The 20,199-nt window shown below is 38.3% G+C and overlaps 1 protein-coding gene across 2 annotated transcripts; it reads right to left on the bottom strand.

Moving 5' to 3' along the window:
- Window positions 1-362: 362 nt before the first annotated feature.
- Window positions 363-10,443, bottom strand: znf277 (zinc finger protein 277). 2 transcript variants are annotated; one of them, XM_055155949.1, is made up of 12 exons: window positions 10,350-10,443; window positions 8,720-8,972; window positions 8,311-8,399; window positions 8,140-8,222; window positions 7,444-7,535; window positions 6,657-6,767; window positions 6,457-6,592; window positions 5,961-6,028; window positions 4,069-4,165; window positions 3,887-3,929; window positions 3,206-3,380; window positions 363-1,142 (listed from the first exon to the last, which is right to left on the bottom strand). In XM_055155949.1, the coding sequence occupies exons 1-12, from the start codon at window positions 10,420-10,422 to the stop codon at window positions 974-976; spliced, it is 1,389 nt and encodes a 462-aa protein (XP_055011924.1). In that variant the 5' UTR covers window positions 10,423-10,443; the 3' UTR covers window positions 363-973. The 2 variants fall into 2 exon arrangements, with proteins under 2 accessions (XP_055011924.1, XP_020774807.1); XM_020919148.2 differs by having other exon boundaries at window positions 6,457-6,589.
- Window positions 10,444-20,199: the final 9,756 nt, after the last annotated feature.

The following is a 20,199-nucleotide window of genomic DNA, read 5'->3' as shown; positions in this document are numbered from 1 at the left end:
TCTGTTGGAATTATCTAACTAAATACATTCTACATCACTGTACAATTCTTCCCTGAATCTTTTTTAGATAATATAGATTCAGTTGCAGAGTCCATGTGTTTCATTGCCAGAAGGACACAGCTCAAAGTGCTGATTATACCAATCACAGGAGCTTCATTTACTTTTTTCAAATGGTTTGTCAAGGCAAAAATGTGCAAAGAGAGGGTCCAACTTCAATATTTTTTTAAATGAAATGAATGAATACACCATGCCGGTACTGCAGAAAATATTAAGTATAATTAAATGACCAACAACCTACATATAGCCTCTAGTTTCGGAAAAAAAAAACAGTCTGAAGGACCCTGATACACAACACAGAAGCATTTCAGTGTGTTTATTATTTTTATGTCAGGGTTTGTTTTAACAGTGGCCCATCAGTCTGGAAGAAAGATGAATTGTAAATTGTAAAATACAATCAATTTTAAAGTGAAGATTTTGATTCTCAGTTCTAATACTATACTTTGGTCATTTGTTTTGAAGAGTTAAACAGAAAATGACAAGATTTTTATATTGCACCTTTCCATTTTTATATTGTGTGAAAGTGTGAGGGTCAGTGGATCAGACTGCTCTACTGACTGTTAAAGCTGGATGTGGGATATGAACTGCTGAAGGTAGAAAAGAGATTTATTTAGGTGACCATTCACCATTTCACCAGTGAAGTGTATTTGTAAATAGTATTTTGATTTGTCACTGCATATTTGTATTCATCTGTTCTTGTAATTGAATGAATGAAGTTTAGTTTTTGCATCTTAATTTTGTAAGGCTATCATAATTTGCAACAATGAAATTTGTCCATTGTTTCAGTAATAAAGGTCCTTTTCTCTTCTTATGTTACACCAGGAGGCTGACTCTTTGCAGCAGAGATCATCATATCACCATCGCCCCCTTTAGTCAGGACATCATGTTATAGTTCTGTATTTAAAGTGAGTCGGCTTCAGCTGCATGTGGCTCTGTTTTTGAGCAGCTGGTTGAGGACACTGTTCTGTTTTATGGCTCTGAGGTTTGAGATGTCTTCAGCGATCACTGGGACTCCATCTCCATCTTCATCACTGTCTGAGAGCGTACACAGCAGCGCGTCGTTCTCATAGGTGGGGAAGTAATACCTGCAAACAGAAAGTAGTACAATGAGCAATAGAAGGACTAAGGAAGAAAGATTCAATACAACTGAATGCTCACACTTCTTTAGGTCATTAATGCTCACTACAAATAACAATTCTTACATCTCCACAGAGCCTTGTTTTATACAGAACCTGCTGACCCAGTAGTATCAACTAGAGGTGTAACAAGTGTCAACAAGTGTCTTTGGTCCAACAAGAACTTCTTGTTGGACTAAAGACACTTGTCCTGCCAAGTCACATAACAAGTGGGTGTGGCAAAATCTCTCAAAACTATTCATTATATCTATGATCCATGTACTGGTGCACTGCGCCCATTTATACACAAAATGTATAGTTAGTTATTTCGAAAAAAAACTGATTAAAAAGTCCACTAATTTAAATTAAATAATTAGTCCATCATCAACCTATCAGTCTCCTAAAGGACTACAGTGAGTGAGTTTGCTCTTAATTCTAATCTATGACACCTGTGGATCATTATGTTATAACATGCACATTTTAAATCACAATATTCATCTAAAATGACTTGATAAAAGATGTCTTTTGACTTCTGTGTTAGAAAACTGTGGTGCCCAGTGGAAGCTGATGATGCCGTAACTGTTACAACAAAGAGTCGTGAAGTTGTGGGTCCCTCCTATGGACACACATCACACTAAATGACTACATGAGGCTAAATGACTAAGGGAGGAACAGATTAAGTAAATCTAATTGGAGAACTTGGAAGTACAGAGTAGTGGGCGTGTGCTGGTGGTGGAGAAAATGGAGGTTAGTTTCATATCTGCCATCTGATGGTAGAAAAAACAATCTAATAAACTTAAATAATAAACTAACTTTAAACTAAAATCACAACTGATCCTGAGCTGAACCGGCATCTCAGCCAGTGTTTTCACTTCTATATGTAGTGTGACAAGGAAAGGGTCCCTTAGTTAAAGGAGGTAATTGATATTACAGATTGGAATTTGAGAGTTCTGAGTTAAAGCAGTACTCACGTGGCCTTTGTGAGTTTAGCTTTGAGGCTGAAAGAACACCATCTCCACTGTTACAGAGGAGAAGAAGACACTCCGAGTGTCCACGAGGTCTGAACAGCTTTGGTCACAGATTAATGCTAATCAATCAATAAAACTATTGGCTACAAAAATGCTAATATTTAAATTTGGAAAAATATGAAAGCTTTGCTTTCAATCAGATCAGCTACAGGAAATTTGATAAAAAACAGTCAAGAGATGGGCACAACTTTAGGAAGGAGACCTGGGTCTGTTGTCCCTCCTTTGTTCAACTCCAGTTTCCGACTGAGAGAACTCCTCACAGAACTGCTGTGGGGTCAAAGATAAGGGGCCTTCCTGATTGCCCACTAGTTTTCGCGGGAAATGTGAGGCCAATGAGGTGTGAGTTGTGTGCGGGATGAGGCGACGAATGTGACTTGGGGGTTTTGTGACACAAATTACACATTTTAAATCATTAACAATTTTACACAAATAAAGTATTCACATGACATTTACAAATCAACATTATAAAACACATTGGAACACTTCATAGAATGAATAGTTCATTTCATTCCTCTTCTTTCTCTGGAGAAAGTCCATTGACTTGAGATTTAGAGATTGTTCGATCAAAACCCAACAGTGTTTTTTATTTGTGTTGATTATTGTCACTTCATCTGAACTTACTTCTGTCAATTGGTTTATTAACAGATGAAACTTCTCTTGTAGCTCTTTTGTGAAGATATTTACTCCGTGTGAAGATATTTATGCAATACAATTTCACATCTTCCATAGGTCAAAGGTCAAAGGTCAGTAATACTACAAATATCAAGGACAAATTAACTCAAGTTTGACTCATTCTCAGTTTATGAATAGACCAGGCCTCATGTGAAGCTCAGAACCTCCAGAATTCCCTTCCTGAGCTGCAGAGGCTGCACTAGCACTGACTCTGGCTGCAGGTGCTGGGGTTTAGGGAGTGACCGTTCACATCAGAGAGAGGCATTTTATGTTTTTAATCTTAGTAGTTGTTAGTTGCACTGCTCTAGTGTATGTGTGTACATTTTCACTCACTGAGGCTGGTTCCAGGTGGACATTGGTGGTAGTTTCATGACGTGGTTCTCTGAGGTCAGGTGCTGTAGTACTTCCTGTTTGCTCTCAAACCTGCTCTCACAGCCGTAACAGCGGCTCTGGTGGATCTCACGGCGGATGAAGTTCACTAGCTTCACCTGCTGGTAGAAATGGAGACCTGCAGGTAAAAAGAGTCAAAGATGTCACTCATTCATCTTTTATTGTACTTTGCAAAGTCCATATTATGAACAGGACTTTATTAAAGGGCAAATAGTGAAATAAAAACACCAGGGTCATGCAGAGCGGCTTAATATAAACATTTTAAGACCAAAATGATGAATTTCACTGGTGCAGTTACAGAGACGGGGGTGACAGTTGTTTAAATTTAAACTCAATTGGAACCCAAGTCAATGGAGTCAGAAACACATGTATGCTCACTTTGTGTTTGGAAGGTGGCAGCTGGCAGATTAGCTATGTCCATTTAGACTGTACATATAAATGGACATACCTATTCCAAAGAGGACGTTTGCATGCCGGCATTTCCAGCTCCTTCAGATCCTGGCTCCCATTGACCTGCAGTAGAATATTGTGGGCCCTTTCTGTACCTGCTGCTGTGAGCCTCATCATTTTGGTCTTAAAATGTTCATATTAACTCACTCTGCATGAACCTTTAACTTAACTTACTTAGGTCAAGCCTCAGTTTGTGGAGGTCAAAACCATGGCAGTCCTGAGAATTGGAGAACAACATAAAATAAAAATGAAAAGGGTACATTAAAAGCTTGTGCACATTGCTGCATTGGACTAAAATTACAGGCTCATCGACTGTGGTTGTGTCCTTGGACAATACACAGACAAGACAAACTTACCTTCATGTGAGAGTAGATGAGGTCCATAGTTTCAGACTGATGCTCACAGAACAGACACACTGCAGACACTGGGTGAGCCTGCCAGTCCGACCAGTCACTGTGCACCACAAGGACAGGTTTGACATTAAGAGACACACTTTGGAATATTTCTGTGCACTACTGAAAATTTGACTCCATATTCCAGATCCAACACTCATCCAGGAATGTCTCCTACACCAGACTACTTACTTACTTACTACCATTCAGTGCCACATTCAAAGTTATCTTAACTTCACTACTAAATTTAGCCACTAAAATACCAAATAAAGTACTGTATTTTCCGCACTATAGGGCGCTCTGGATTAGGGGTGGGGGATATCTCGATATTTTAAATATATCGAGAGATCGCCCACCACATTCTACATTATAATGTCAAGCGGGCTGATGTGGCTCTAGAGTCGTTATGTTTATATGTTGTAAAGTTTAGTCATGAAAAGTTAATTTATGCAGAAGATTTTAATTAATAATTTGCTGCAGTGTAACTTGTACAACAGTGTTTGGAAACGTTGGGTTTGATCTGCAGTGGATTGTGGGAAACCTCAAAGCTCCTTATGCTGGTGAGGAACATGTGTCTGTTAAAATAAGGAACCTCCCAAGCTTCCTCTGCTAAAGGAGCTCATGGTTATGGTCTGGATAACAGAGTTAATGCAAAGATGAGCTTGTGTTGAGTTGTTTTATTTATGAATGAAAAGAAGGAAATATGTATTATTTCTTTTACTTTACAGTTAAAATATTATTTATGTAATTTTTTTGTAATCTTAAATGTGGCTGAAGCATTTTGTTCCTACATGAACTGCCGACCTCTTGCACTTCAATAAAAAAGACCTTGTTGAATTTGGCATATTTGTTTTTGAAGTTTTCAATTTTAGGGGGTTATTTTTCCTGTACAGATATCGAGATATAGCAAAATATATTGAGATATATTTTTTGATCCATATCGCCCAGCCCTACTCTGGATTATAAGGCGCATTGTCATTGAATGGTCTATTTTCAAACTTTTTTCACAAATAAACCGCACCGGACTATAAGGCTCATTAAAGGAAACCCAACAGTGTGATGGGTGAGTGGTTTTGTTTGTTTGTGGTGTTCACGGTGACTCTGGGCTTTGTTCAGTTGTGGCATGTAGGGAGGGTGCTGTCTGGGACCAACGGATTGTCGGCGTGTTCGCAGTGACTCAGTTGTTCAGTCGTGTCTAGAAGTGGCACATTGCATTCGCTTTTTCGGTTTGTTCCTCCGTTCCGTTCCTCGTCGGCGTGGAGTGATGAGTGTGTCTGTGGGTGTTTGTCGCTGTGCGGTCGCTGTCTGCTCCGTGTGTGTTTGCGTGTTTGTAGTTTACTGAAGTCATGCTGGGACACCTGAGTGGATTCGTGTATATGGCGCTCTGGATTGCGGGACGCACAGTCGTTTTTTGATGGGGTTGGAGGTTTTTGAGTGTGTCCTATGGTGCGGCAAATACGGTAGGTTGATTTGTGTAAAATGTTTAACGATCATGTGCTCCAACAATTCACACTGCCCAGATTGTCTGGAGAATTTAAAATGGCTTTATAGTCTATAGAATTACTTGCTGTCAGGATCAGCAGCCCCATGTAAAATAATACAACACCCATGACGATTAAAATGAATGAAAGGGCAATGCTAAGATCTTTAATAGGTTTAGTAAAGCCTGCGCAGCATAGAGCTGGGCAAATGGCAAAAACTATTACGCACAATTGTTTTCCTAGTATTGGTTGATCATAAGATAGTAAATACTATAAATTTCTTTGAATCAAAATTTTCGGGGTTAAAAACCAGACCACTGAATAGTTAAAATTCAAAATCAGAACTCAATGGATTTACTTTTTTTAAACACTTACTCGTCTCCATCGTCTACCAGCTCACGATCATCTTCACTCTGCACTTCCTCCCAGGTTTTCCCCAATTCCTAAAGCAGACAAAAAATCATGTATACAAGATAATATTAAAGAATTGTATGGAGCCTTCACTCTTACAGTTTCTCTCTATATAGAACACCCTCGCCTCATAACCTCATAACCCTCCAGAATTCACTCAGAGGCTGCACTGGTTCATGGCTGGCTGCAGGTGCTGCGGTTTAGATAGTGAACATTCACATCAGAGAGAGACATTTTATGTTTAAACCAACTGAATTTCAGCACTGAAACTGGTATAATTGTGCAATGTTTTTTTTTTTTGGTAATTAAGAATACATCAGCAATAGAATTGTTCTCAGTAAGATCTGAACATGTTTACATCATATCTGAAGACACAGAAAGGTCAACTTTGTGAAATTCAAATCAAAATCGTTCATACAGTTCCTTTAAATAATGATGATAAAAAGACACAAGTATTTACCAGATAGTTGATGATGTAGAACCTGTCGTATTCTCTGTTGTTGGAGTTGATTCGTCTGTGTGATTTCTTCCTCATGTGATCCTTAAGAGTGGTTTTATCTCGAAAGGTTTTCTCACAGTATAAACATTGTAAACTGCTAACAAAACTACATCAGTAAAAATTGCCATTTCAATTATTGTAAATTTCTGTACATATCAGACCTGTCCAGTTTGTTCTGAAGCGTGTCTAGAAACTGGTTGCAGTAGACGATGTTATCTGGGAGTCCAATACTGAACGAGTGCTCTTTGGCCATGTGGTTTAACAGACTTGACCTGGAAACAGCAAAAAACAAAATAACTTTGTTCATTTTATAGTTGTCCTCATCTCCCCTTTTCCTCCTGTTTGATGTCTGAAATATTTCCAAATAGACTTTATTATTGAATTGTTTATGGTGTGATAACATCTGTGTGAGATTTACCTTTGGTTAAGTAATCACTGGTCAACTATAACTGACACATTTTATTTTAGATTCTTTAAATTTGAGTAGAATTTAAAGTTACATCAAGAGTGTTCTTTGGTGAAGGGTTTGGCAACTCTTTGTCTCCATGTTGTCTCTAGTATTTAGCTTAAACGAGCTTAATGCCATACTGCCAAAACATTCCGAACATTCCAGGTTCCAGAGTACGGCATTAAGCTTGGTAAATGGCATCAAAAGACCAAGATACATGTCAGATCTGTGAAGAGGTGAGAACTAAAAACACCTACAATGGAATAAATGCAAGATATACAAACTGAATGCCACAGTATGGAACATACAAACTAATAAGAATCCATGGAGACAAGTTGGTGGAGGATCCTCACCAAAGAATTGACATATTTATAAAACGTCTGTGGGAACAGATTCTATATGAGAATTGATTAGTCTGACAAACTGTGTCAATAATTTAAAATACTTTCATACATATTCTTTTAAAACCTGAGTTCTAACTTTCTGTTGACGTAGCAGACCTGTTTCCAGTGAACTCATCGCTGCAGAACATACAGGGCCGATGGAACGAGGTGTCCTCTCTCTCCCTCTGCTGCTGCTCCAACACGTCCTCCTGCAAACACAGGCTCTTCATGTGAAAACAGGGACACTCAAGAACACATACTGGTCTTGTGTCTGCTCTGTCGTCATAATCTATGACACTTTGGGATCTTGGATCTTTATGTTATAATCTGCACATTTTAAATCACAATATTAATTTAAAAAGACTTAATAAATGAAACAAGTCCACTGACTTCCAAGTTAGAAAACTGCGGTGCATGATTTGAGATGATGATGTCGTGAACATCATTTTAAAAAAGAGCCATGAAGCTCTGGACAAATGCACATCACAGCGGAGGATCTGATTTCACAGATTAAGTAAAAAAAAATAAAAAATTAAAGTAAGAAGAGAGCAGTGGGCCTGTGCCTTCAAATATTTATGAATCACTCCAAATACAACTTGAAGAGGGTCAGGTGAAGGAAACAATCATCACATAGTTAAACTCTCTGAAAATTAGATTTTGCATAATAGAGCTGCTTTAACATACGTGTTTTGTTTCTTCAGGATGTTTCTTTATATAGTTTAAGGGAAAAGATTAATATTATAAATCCAAGTCATTTTCACTCATGTATCTAACTGTTATTATTATTACTGCAGTATGAAATCAAAGCTGTACCAGTCTTTTCTGTTGGAGCCTTTCCCTGAGAACTCTGTCCTCTGGAAGAACATCACACAGAAGATAATACTCCTCCTGTTTCTCTGTACAAAACAAAATAATAATAAATATAACAACATTAAAGTTTCTCTGAATGAAAATGAAATGACACAAATCAATGGGTTCTCTTACCCACTGGACCCTGGGAGTTGGTCTTGATCACACTACAGAAATCTTCCACCGGCTGCTCCAAGAATCTGCCTTTCCAGTACAGTAAATATCTGCAGAATAACAGAAGTATTATCTGGCAACCTAAAATAAGATATGCCTTTTCTTTGCCTATTTTGAGAACGAAAGCAGGAGCAGGAGATGGCATACAAGTGTCATTAGGTTCATTCTAGAACGTCAGGTCTAATAAAAAAATAAAAAAAACATTAAACATCTAAACATATCAAATGATACAATATTTAATTATATTTATTATAACAGTGATAGATTTTCCATTCATCTGAAGGCCATGGATGGGCAACATTTATAGACCACCACCATCAAAAGATTGAAATAATAGATCAAATAATCAATCAAAAGAGGGCGTTCTCACTGTGGTAGATCTGCAATCAGTTTCACGTCTGCGATCACCAGTTTGTGTTGCAGCAGCAGATGTTTGAGCAGGACATCTTTCTGATGAGAGGAGAGGGATTCAGGGCAGAAAAGACACACCAGGAGCTCAGAGGAGGGGTGATCCAGGCCGGTCCAGTCCACTCCAGGACAGGGCCGATCTAGGGCCGACCCAGGGCAGGGGCTGGTCTCGGGACGCTCCGGGAAACACAGGGGCTCCAGGATACTGTCCTGATCTGAGGGAGACACGAATACTCTCAAGGATGGACTGAATATTTTGTCTGAGAGACTGAGAGAGAGGGAGGAGGATAGAGGAAGAAGTGATGGAGAGGGAGAGAGAAAGACAAAGAAGGTGAAGAGACAGAAGAAAAAGAAACAGTCTCTTGCTCTTTCTCTCTGTCTCTTCCTCTCTCTCTTTCTTTCTCTCTCAGTAAGCGAACAGAAAAATAAAAAGGGGTGATAAGGCATTATTTATGTGCAATATAAAATTTCCAGAGAGCGCACCATCTATTTTCACCTGAACAGACACGCACTTTCATTATTTTATTTATTTATATTTCCTGCAGGATTTGAGTGCTGGAATCAAACTGAGAGTGAGGAAAGGGAGAGGAATACTGTCAAAGAAGGGCTAAATATTTTTGAAAAGTAAGTATCTAGTTTTAAAATTGGCCTTTTTAATTCCTCACTGATAATCTTTAAAAAAAGTGGACTAGAAAATGACATAACAAAATCACACTATGTTGCTCCTTGTATTGTTCTAAACATAAAAAGTAGATATTGTTTAAGACTGTACATGTATCAGGTGACATTTATTCTCAGCAAATTGTTTGAGATAAAAATATGAATATAAAAAATGTGCTGTGCCATCATAGACTGAATAAAACGCACGAAGAAACACTGGTCCATGTTTGTAGAGCTCTAAACTACAGGGTAAGCAGCTTTTATTTTATACACACATACTTGAAGCTGACGTATTTACATCTTTAGATCTCATATTATTAGATCCACCAACTTAAGTAGTAATGGAGTAATACTAAAATAAAATTGCAACCATTAACTTAGCAGATTAATGTAAAATCACTGATTTGTTCCAGTTTTACACAAGAAATGTCCCAGGTGTCGCTATTTTTGACCAATCTGATCCCTGCCAACAGTAAAGAGAGACATGTACATTTGTCATCTGTTTGGTTAAAACACAGAAAAGCTGCTTAAAAACGAAGAAACACACAAAGAAAATGTGACTATACTGGCTCACATGTTTGTTATGAACGGTCTCTGCAGAACAACTTTCCTTTATTTCGCGCTCGTTTCATAGTTTTATTATTATTATTAACTTCCAAAAAACAGGGGATGTCCCAGTTTTTGATTTAGAACATCTGGTCACCTTGTGCTACACTGACGCATTTTAGCTCTCCTTCACCATTTATATTATGTTCAAAATAAAACAATAAAACTTGTCAGCTGTGATCAAGCTCAAAGAGCAGAGCAGCGGACTAGAGACCAAAGTGAATCAAATGAAGTTGGCCTCATGAACTAGTTACTCCACAAATGTTTCTTTGTAAAGTACGTGTTGAATGTAAAGACACGTTTCTAAAGTGCACAGATTCCCTCACCGCTGCTGTGCTTCACTAGATCCACAGATCCATGATCAGCTCCATGATCCACGCTCCTGTCACGCGCAGCCATGTTGGATATCACGTGACACAAACAGCCAACACCGACCAATCAGAGAAGAGCAAAGGTTTCGTGAAATGAACAAAATATTCATGTAATTTAATGTTGTTGTTTTTTTTTTTTTTTTTTTTTTTTTCTTCATTATAAATTGTATTTTTACAAAGTCTAAATAAATGATAAGAAATGATAAACAAATGCGTAAAATAATTTTGAGCGTTTTAGTCAGTGGGGTTGTAGTACACTAACGTACCACTAGAGGGCACAAATGCCTCAGAAATGCCAGTGCTCTTTCTGCCTAGAAGTTTCTGTGCCTTGTGTTGTGTATGTACAATATGTGTATATATATATATATATATATATATATATATATATATATATATATATATATATATATATATATATATATATATATATATATATATATATATATATATATATATATATGGCAGGACAAACCCCTACATGGGGCGTACCACCGGAACATAACTGAAGTGGCTGATATCAAGAAATCCTACCAATGGCTTGAGAGAGCTGGTCTGAAGGACAGCACAGAGGCACTGATCCTGGCTGCTCAGGAGCAGGCCCTGGGCACTCGAGCAATAGAGGCCCAGATCTACCACACCAGACAAGACCCACGGTGTAGACTGTGCAAAGAGGCTCCTGAGACAGTCCAGCACATAACTGCGGGGTGTAAGATGCTGGCAGGGAAAGCATACATGGAGCAACATAACCAAGTGGCGGGCATAGTGTACAGAAACATCTGTGCAGAGTACGGGCTGGAGACCCCAGGATCAAGGTGGGAAACACCTCCAAAGGTTGTGGAGAATGACCGAGCCAAGATCCTGTGGGACTTCCAGATACAGACTGACAGAATGGTGATGGCGAACCAACCAGACATAGTGGTGGTGGATAAGAAACAGAGCAGAGCCGTGGTGGTTGACATCACAATACCAAGCGATGGTAATATCAGGAAAAAGGAACACGAGAAGCTAGAGAAATACCAGGGGCTCAAGGAAGAGCTGGAGAGAGCCTGGAAAGTAAAGGCATCAGTGGTGCCTGTGGTGATCGGAGCACTCGGGGCTGTAACCCCCAAACTGGAAGAGTGGCTACAACAGATACCGGGAAAAACAATGGACATCTCAGTCCAGAAAAGTGCAGTACTGGGAACAGCAAAGATACTGCGCAGAACTCTCAAGCTCCCAGGCCTCTGGTAGAGGACCCGAGCTCAATGAGGGTGAGAGACCTACCACCGTGGAAGGTGAGAAAACACATTTTTTATATATATATATATATATATATATATATATATATATATATATATATATATATATATATATATATATTATATATATATATATATATATATATATATATATTATATGTGTGTGTGTGTGTGTGTGTGTGTGTGTATGTATGTCTATGTATGTGTATGTATGTTTATGTATGTGTATGTATGTGTATATATATGTGTGTATATATGTGTCCCGTTGTCCTGCAGAGTATTTCACGCTCCTGTGTGGGAAAGATCTCTGTGGAACTTTTCTGGGGAGGGTCAGTTGTCTGATTGTCTATTAAAACTATTTGAAATACAGGTGTTTTTATGATTTAAAAATACATAGGAAAACATGCATTCTTACTGTGAGCAGTGTCGCCTCTCCACAGATCTGACCTGTAACTTGGCCTGCTTGTCTCCATGTGGCTGGATTCGTTTAATGCCATAGTGCAGTAGAACATTCCAGCAAAAGCAATAAAATCTCCATGGAGACAAAAATGTGGCAGAAAACTTTTATTTTTATTTATTTATTAATTTATTTATTTGAGACACACTTACCTTTAGTGTTTTTGTGCGTCCTGCAGAGAGGTGCCACAGAAAATGCACAGAGTTGCCAAGGGCGACTTATTTGTTGCAGGTTTTGTGAACAGTTTACGGTCTTTGGGTTCAGTCCAGTGTCACCGGCCCCACTGGTTTCCCTCGGGTGCTGCTGGTGCTGCTGGTGCTGCTGGTGCTGCTGGTGCTGCTGGTGCTGGTGATGTGTTTTGGTGATAGAATTCTACAGTGAGATAAAGTCATGTAATTAAACCTTAGAGAGAAGAACACTGCAGACAGACAGAGAGACAAGAAGACAAGAAGACAAGAAGAGGAAGGAGTGATGGATAGAGAGGGAGGGAGAGAAAAAGGATATGGAGGGGGATGAAGAACAGAGAATGAACGAGAGAGATACTGAGGGAAGGATAGACAAGGGAGAGGGAGACTAAAAGAGATGGGAATTAGTGACAGACAGAAAGAGAGACCGAGGAGCAAGTGAGGGAGGAGAAAGTGAGAGGAAAGAAAGAAAGAAAGAAAGGGGAAAATGGAGAATAAAGTCTCTCTCTCTTTCTCGCTGTCGCTTCCTCTCTGAAGAAGAGAGAAATAAAAAGGGGTGATAAAGTATTATTTATGTGCACTATAAAATTCCCAGAGGGGGCACCATCTATTTTCACCTGAACAGACACGTACTTGTATTATTTCTTTTATTTATATTTCTTGCAGGATTTGAGCGCTGAAATCAAATTGAGAGGAAAATCAGAGCCAAGCAGAAGAGTCAGAACAGAACTGTTGCTTTGAAGAAAATGACACATATTTGCTAATGTTAACCTCATAGTTCTAATTCCAGGATACTTTTTCCAACCACAACTTGGGCAGCGTGACACGAGAAAAAAATATGCAATATTCAAGAACAAATGATATTATTGCAATTATTTTTTATTTACCTTTTGTCTCAATGCCTTCAGTTAAATGAACAAAATCACATAATTTACTGGTTAAAATAAAAACTAAGATTAAACCTTTTAGTGTGTTTGATTTTCCAAAAAGAGCACAGTTCATCTTTGTGTTGGGATATATTCATTTTCTTGCAATATTGATTAGATAAGATAAGATATGCCTTTATTAGTTCCACAGTGGGGAAATTCCAGTGTTGCAATGCACAATTCAACAACAGCAGGAAAAAGGTAACCTGCAATAAAACAGATAATAAATAATGGCTTAAAAATAATTTTAAAATAGACTTAAAATTAATTGCACATAGATATAGTTGAATGGCACATGTTCAGTGTGAACAGTGTTTGTTGTACAGTCTGACAGCAGCAGGAAGGAAAGACCTGCAAAACCTCTCCTTCACAAAGCGAGGGTGAATCAGTCACTGAAGCTACAGAGCGTCCTGCAGGGGGTGAGACTCATGGCCCAGCATAAAGATGACCTTAGCCAGGACCTTCCCGTCCTCCACCTCCTGCACTGAGTCCAGAGGACAGCCCAGGACAGAGCTGGACTTCTTGATGATCTTGTCCAGCTTCTTCCTCTCCCTCTCTGTGATGCTGCTGCTCCAGCAGACCACACCGTACAGGTCGGCTGATGCCACCAGAGAGTCAGAGAAGAATTATTGCATCAGCCAATATTAACATATGCTTTTATTTGTTTGTTTGTTTGTTTTGGTATATTGTGGAACCATAACCACAAATTCACAAATGAAAGGTCCTATACACAGGTGGGTTCTTGTGACCTTTAAGCCTTGTTATAATACTTTTCTAACCTCAAAACAGACCTGGAGTTGTGTTTCATTCACATGTTTGAGTAACATTTTATTATTAGTCTGTCTACATCTCCAAAGCTCAAAATGCTCTGTTCCACCTTGTGATGTCATGTAGTAGTTTTCAAAGTAACTTTTTACCTTTAGTTTAATAGAGATTCATTTCAAGGGCTGTAATAATCCAAATGATTCTAGCAACGATGTGAGGAGTTTGAAAACACAGTGGAGCACTTCCTGTATCACCACATGACATCACAAGGTGGAACTGAGTGTTTTCTGTTTGAAGAAGAATTCAGTCTAAATCTGCAGGATTTGTGTGTGACACATGTGTGAATGAAACAAAACACAAGTGCAGGTGTGTGTGTGATGAGGAAACTCCACTAGAACACAGACCAGACATACAGATGTAATATGGGCCCTTTAGAAACACAGTGATCTGCCCCAAACTCTTCAAAAAACCAAAGTGTGTTCTCTCTTGTTGTGTGCTGTGTCCAGAGCATGTTCACTGTCTTGTTTGTAACCATTATATTCTTGTTTTCCAGGCGCTGTGACCTATTTTCTTCTATAACCGTTCTGATAATTACAGTATCAGGAGCTTTTCCTGGAATCTGCACAAACATGAGCCACTCAGCTTCACATAACATCTGCGCCTCTTCTCTTTAAAAGCCTCTTATTATGATATTTGTCTGTATAATGTAGTTTCCTCATCACAAACATATCTGGAGTTCTCCTCTCAAACAGAAAACACTCTGTTCCACCTTGTGATGTCATGTGGTAATACATTAAGCTCTGCTGGGTTTTTAAACTTCAACTTTCACTAGAATTATGTGGATCATTTCAGTCCTGGAGTTGCCAGTCTCTGAACTAAAGGTAAAAGGAGCTGTTCATTTGAAAACTACCACTTCATGACATCACAAGGTGGAACAGAGCAGAGAGAGGAAATAAAAATATCTCAGCTATATACAAAAATAATGATTGACAGAAGGTTCTGACTGTTAAATGTTTCTGGTCTGAGTTCGACACTTCTGTCTCTATGGTGATGTTATTTCTTTGCCTGGAATGGTCCACAGTGTGGCTTTAAACATATCAGTTGTTTTTAAAAAAGAGGACTCTGGCATGCTGGTGTATTATCCCATATGTAAAAATCAAACACATTCACACTGCATTTGTGCATTTACATAGAGCTGTTGTCTCAGTCCTGAGTCCTTCACGAACATGACGTCAGGAGCTTTCTGGAGGAGACTGCTATAAGTAAGAAATACTTGAGCACTTAAGCTCACTGGAAAACCTTTTACCTCTAATGGTTCACTTTGCACCAAACACAATTTATTAAGGATCTCTCCACATATGAGAAGAGGATTAGTAAAGCAGTTCATTTTGTGCTCCTGCTGACAACCTGAGAGAAGGCTTTAGGATTTTTCAGAGCAGTTTGCATCTTCTCTGTGTGTCTCTGGGGTTACAGGTTTCACTTCAGTCTGAAACATGTACTACTCTAATGAAATACTCCTGACTCTGATATCTCTGCCCAAACAGAGTGACCCAACAGTTTTGAAGGATGGGTCAAATGCTAAGTCACCCTGTTATGCAAGGACATTAATATATTGCTGAGTTTCAGACAAAGGATGGAATTTTTTATGGTGATGTCATATAGTGGAGCTGTTAGGGACCAAAAAGTGCCCAGTTGTTCACTTTGTGGATATGGAACTAAGCCTAAGTCAATCCTGGAGCCGAGTACTGCTCATGTCACAAACATGGAAACAAGGTTGGTAGCTAAATTATTGCTTGAACTGCCTTTTGTGGGAAAATGATGTTAAATGATCACACATTATCTTTAATACTTCCACTTCTGCAGATATGAGTAACCCAAGACTCTCACAGTCATACATGTGGCACTTTGAAATAAGCAGGAATCTTCTATTGGTTATTTATAGCACCGTTAGAAGGCTACAGTCTATATGGAGAACAATGGAGAGATATTGTGAATAGGTAGAAATAGAGAGATTAAAAAGAAAATAATTTAAGATTGTACAACAGCTGGACAATGCAGTATAAAGCATAAAGGTGTGTTGTGCATAAAGGTGTGTTGTGGAACATCCATCTCCCCCCAGAGCATCTGACTCTCTCCCTAAGTCTTTACTCCAGAGCATTGGAGCTCTTAGTATTTATTAAATACAAGTCACATACATGTCAAAGCAGAGTGACTTTTGTTTCAGAGGCTGGTGCTAATAAACATACATGTGAGGACAGGTCAGACAACACACAGTTTCCTGCTGTCCCCACACGCAGTTTCCTGTGTGTGGGGACATCAGTGTGTGATGAACCTCTACACATGTTAATGACTCGTCTGAGTCTCAGGTAGAACTCACATTCATTTACACAAAGACACATAGAGAGAAATCTTTCCACAATATAAATTTCCATCACACATGAACTATGTCACATTTTTGGCTGGGGTCCGTCACCTGATTGTTTCTATGGAGATGCCATTGCTTTGTCTGGAATGTTCCACAGTACGACATTAAACAGTTCTACTTTACATTTATTCAGTTACAGGTTTTGTAGCTCTACTTAAAAACAGACTCTCCACAGATCTGACCTATAACTTGGTCTCATTTGGTCTCCATGATGATATAAAAGTTTAATACTAAATGGAAATGTGAAACATTCCAGACAAAGCAAAGACATCATGAAAACAAGCATTTGATGGACCCTGCACCAGAAAAGTTACACAACGCACCTTTTTAAAGTCATTTTTCGACCAAAAATATGTAGAAAAAAAAACAAAACAAAACAAAAATAACAATATTGCTTTAATTGAACCTCATGTAATAACTCAAACTATGACAGAAAATCAATAATTAGGTACAATGTAAAATGTCTCATTTAGAGTCATAGGTGTGGTACTGGGAAATAAGGAGAATACTGTTTTCATAGCACAGTCAGAAAGATACACACAATATGTAACCCAAGAATAAATACTGTGAATAGGCAGAAATAAAGAGAGAGATTTAAAAGAAGTCATTTAAGATTGTACTAAATCTGGACAATGCAAACAATGAGCTTCAGTGTCTGGACAGTAAACTCCAATGTAAGTATATTTTCAAGCAAAAAATATGTATTTGTTTACTCTTATATGATTTTACAAAATAAAATAACCCCATAGTGCATAACTGGTACAGTGTAAAACTACCCCCTAGTTTATGTCTCATTTAGAATCATATACTTAGTATTAGAAAAGAGAAACAGCAGTTCATGGCAGAGTTAGAAGGTTACGAGCAGTATGAGCAGTGTGGTAAAAAGCAGACATAAATAGAGATTTTAAAAAGGCATTTAAGATTATAACAATACATCTAAATACATTTGGACAATGGATTCTTATTTAAGTAAGTTTTTCAAGCAAAAATATGTATAAAAAATATATTCGTTTTAATTGAATCTTATAAAGACATACATTAACACAAAATACATATAGTGCAAATATACTACAGTCGTTACTAAATGGAATCATGTAAAACTATTAACTATTAATTTAACTTATTTTATTCATTCTTTAGAATCATATTTTGAAATAAGTATTTTTAAAAAGCCATTTAAGATTGTAACAAGTACTACACCTGGACAATACACATAATGAGTTTCAGTGTGGACAATGGAAGTCAAGTGATTTAATAATAAGTAATTTTAGTACCACAAGGTCATTAAATGTACTATCTAGAAATGAATTTGGTTTTCTCCGAACCAAGGCCTTTCTCAGCAATAACATCTCCATGGAGAAAGCCTTAAGTGTTTAAGAGGGTTTATTTTTTTGTTGTTGTTTGGTTGTTTTTTAGATTTTGTATTTTTTATTTTAATATTTATTATTGTCATTTTTATTTGCCTGGCACAGATGCTACAAATTTCACATTCATACATTCAGCTAGCATCTTTTGAAAACTAATTGACATATTGTATATATTTTATATATATATATATATATATATATATATGTGTGTGTGTGTGTGTGTGTGTTTGTATATATATGTATATATATATATATATATATATATATATATATATATATATATATATATATATATATATATATATATATATATATATATATATATATATATATATATATATATATATATATATATATATATATATATATATATAGTGTGGTAGATCTGGGCCCCTATTGCTCGAGTGCCCAAGCCTGCTCCTGAGCAGCCAGGATCAGTGCCTCTGTGTGTCCTTCAGACCAGCTCTCTCAAGACATTGGTAGGATTTCTTGATATCAGCCACTTCAGTTCTGTTCTGGTGGTTCACCCCATGTAGGGGTTTGTCCTGCCATGATGGTCCCTCCAGCACCTCTTCCTCTGGACTCCACTGTCTGAGACATTCTCTGAGCACCTCATCTGTCGGGGCCTTGTCCTTGATGTACTCAAGGAGCTTGGATGTTTCATCCTGGACAGTGGTTCCCACACTCACTAGTCCTCGGCCTCCTTCCTTCCGGCTTTTGTACAGTCTCAGGGTGCTGGATTTGGGATGGAACCCTCCATGCATGGTCAGAAGCTTTCGTGTCTTAACATCTGTGGTCTGTATCTCCTCCTTTGGCCAGTGCATGATTCCTGCAGGGTATCTGATCACTGGCAGGGCGTAGCTGTTTATTGCCTGCACCTTGTTCTTGCCATTGAGCTGCTTCTAAGGACTTGCCTCACTCTTTGCATGTATTTTGCTGTAGCCGCTTTCCTTGTTGCCTCTTCGAGGAGCCATTTGCTTGTGGGATACCGAGGTACTTGTAACTGTCCTCAACGTCTGCTATTGTTCCCTCTGGGAGTGACACCCCCTCTGTGTGGACTACCTTCCCTCTCTTTGTCACCATCCTACTACATTTCTCAAATGACATCCCAGTGTCTGTGCTGTAGATCCTGGTGGTGTGGATCAGTGAGTCGATGTCTCGCTCTTAGCATACAGCTTGAAGTCATCCATGCAGAGGAGGTGACTGATGGTGGCCCCATTTCTGAGTCGGTATTCACAGCCAGTGCAGTTGATGATTTGACTGAGGGCGTTCAGACCCCATTTGATGGACACTTGTGCAAGTGGCTTCCCATTGGCTTCAAGGGTGGTTTTCCACAACTGCATCGAGTTTGCAATGAAGGCCCTTAGAGTCCTGTTGATATTGTACAGCCGCAACTCAGTGATCCATGTGTGTGGCATTGAGTCAGAGACTTTCTTGTAATCAATCCAAGCAGTGCACAGGTTGGTTCCAGGTTGGAACCCACACAACCCTTACATTATCGAGGAAAATGGTCACATGACCTCCTTAATGCTTTGGAGTTTAGTAAAAAAAAAAAAAGCCAGCCTCGTTTCATGTAGTCTGTTTTGTGACAGTGCAGTTCTCAGCTTTAGAGTTAAATCAGACTTGGTTCCATATTCAGAAATATTAGTCCTGGCCATGTTGGTAATCTGGCAAAATTTCATGCTTGTACCATAAAAGTGAATTATTTTGGTTGAGCTCCACTAATAGAAAGAGGTCACAGAGTGTATAAGTGGACTAAGGAAGTGTTACATCACCCACAGCATTCAGCTTCAGTCAAATGAACCTCACCGAGGCTAGCAGCTATAAGGGCAAAGTTGGAGCCAAATTTCTTGTTAGGAATAGGAATTTATTTATGGATAAAACAGCAAAATAAAAACACCAGGATCATGTAGAGAGGCTTAATAGAACATTTTAAAACCAAAATGATGAGGTTCACTGCAACAGTTACAGAAAGAGGGGCAACAGTTTTTTATGTGATTTGGAACCAGAGTTAATGGAGCCAGAAGAGTGTCCATGCTCACTTCCTGTTTGGAACTTAGTGGCTACCGCATTAGTTACGTCCATTTATGTATACAGTCAATGGTTCAGATGACAACACAACATTCTATAGGCCAGCCATATTTATTATAGATGGGGACAGAGTTTCAGCTTCATGTTTTATGCAACATTTTGAGGATTTGTTTCCCATTCAAAAGATGTTTTAAATTGTAGAGCACTCATCATCCTCAAACTGAGGAAACTAGTTATTTGTTTTTTAGATATTTCTTATGTGGATGTGTAATCAACAGAGAAAACTGGCTCACATTCTAAAACCTGAAAATCATCAACAACTTATTACAACGTCTTTAAAAGAATTCACAATATAGTTTCAACAAAGGTCCCAAAAATTCCCGTTCTTTACCAAATAAACCCTAATTATGA

This window comes from Boleophthalmus pectinirostris, unplaced genomic scaffold (assembly GCF_026225935.1).
Source record: "Boleophthalmus pectinirostris isolate CB_2022bp ecotype Guang Dong unplaced genomic scaffold, ASM2622593v1 HiC_scaffold_2, whole genome shotgun sequence".
Taxonomy (NCBI): domain Eukaryota; kingdom Metazoa; phylum Chordata; class Actinopteri; order Gobiiformes; family Gobiidae; genus Boleophthalmus; species Boleophthalmus pectinirostris.
Note: the sequence above shows the minus strand (reverse complement) of the source record. Positions and strands in the feature narration are given on the sequence as shown.

What these genes read in the sequence shown, in the direction of transcription:
- znf277 (XM_055155949.1), bottom strand. Translation starts at nt 10,422, where the DNA reads ATGGCTGCGCGTGACAGGAGCGTGGATCATGGAGCTGATCATGGATCT. An exon ending in GGCTCCAACAGAAAAGACTG is followed by an intron (nt 7,536 to 8,139) that starts GTACAGCTTTGA and finishes CTGTGTTTGCAG; the next exon opens with GAGGACGTGTTGGAGCAGCA. An exon ending in CTTCAGAACAAACTGGACAG is followed by an intron (nt 6,593 to 6,656) that starts GTCTGATATGTA and finishes TAGTTTTGTTAG; the next exon opens with CAGTTTACAATGTTTATACT.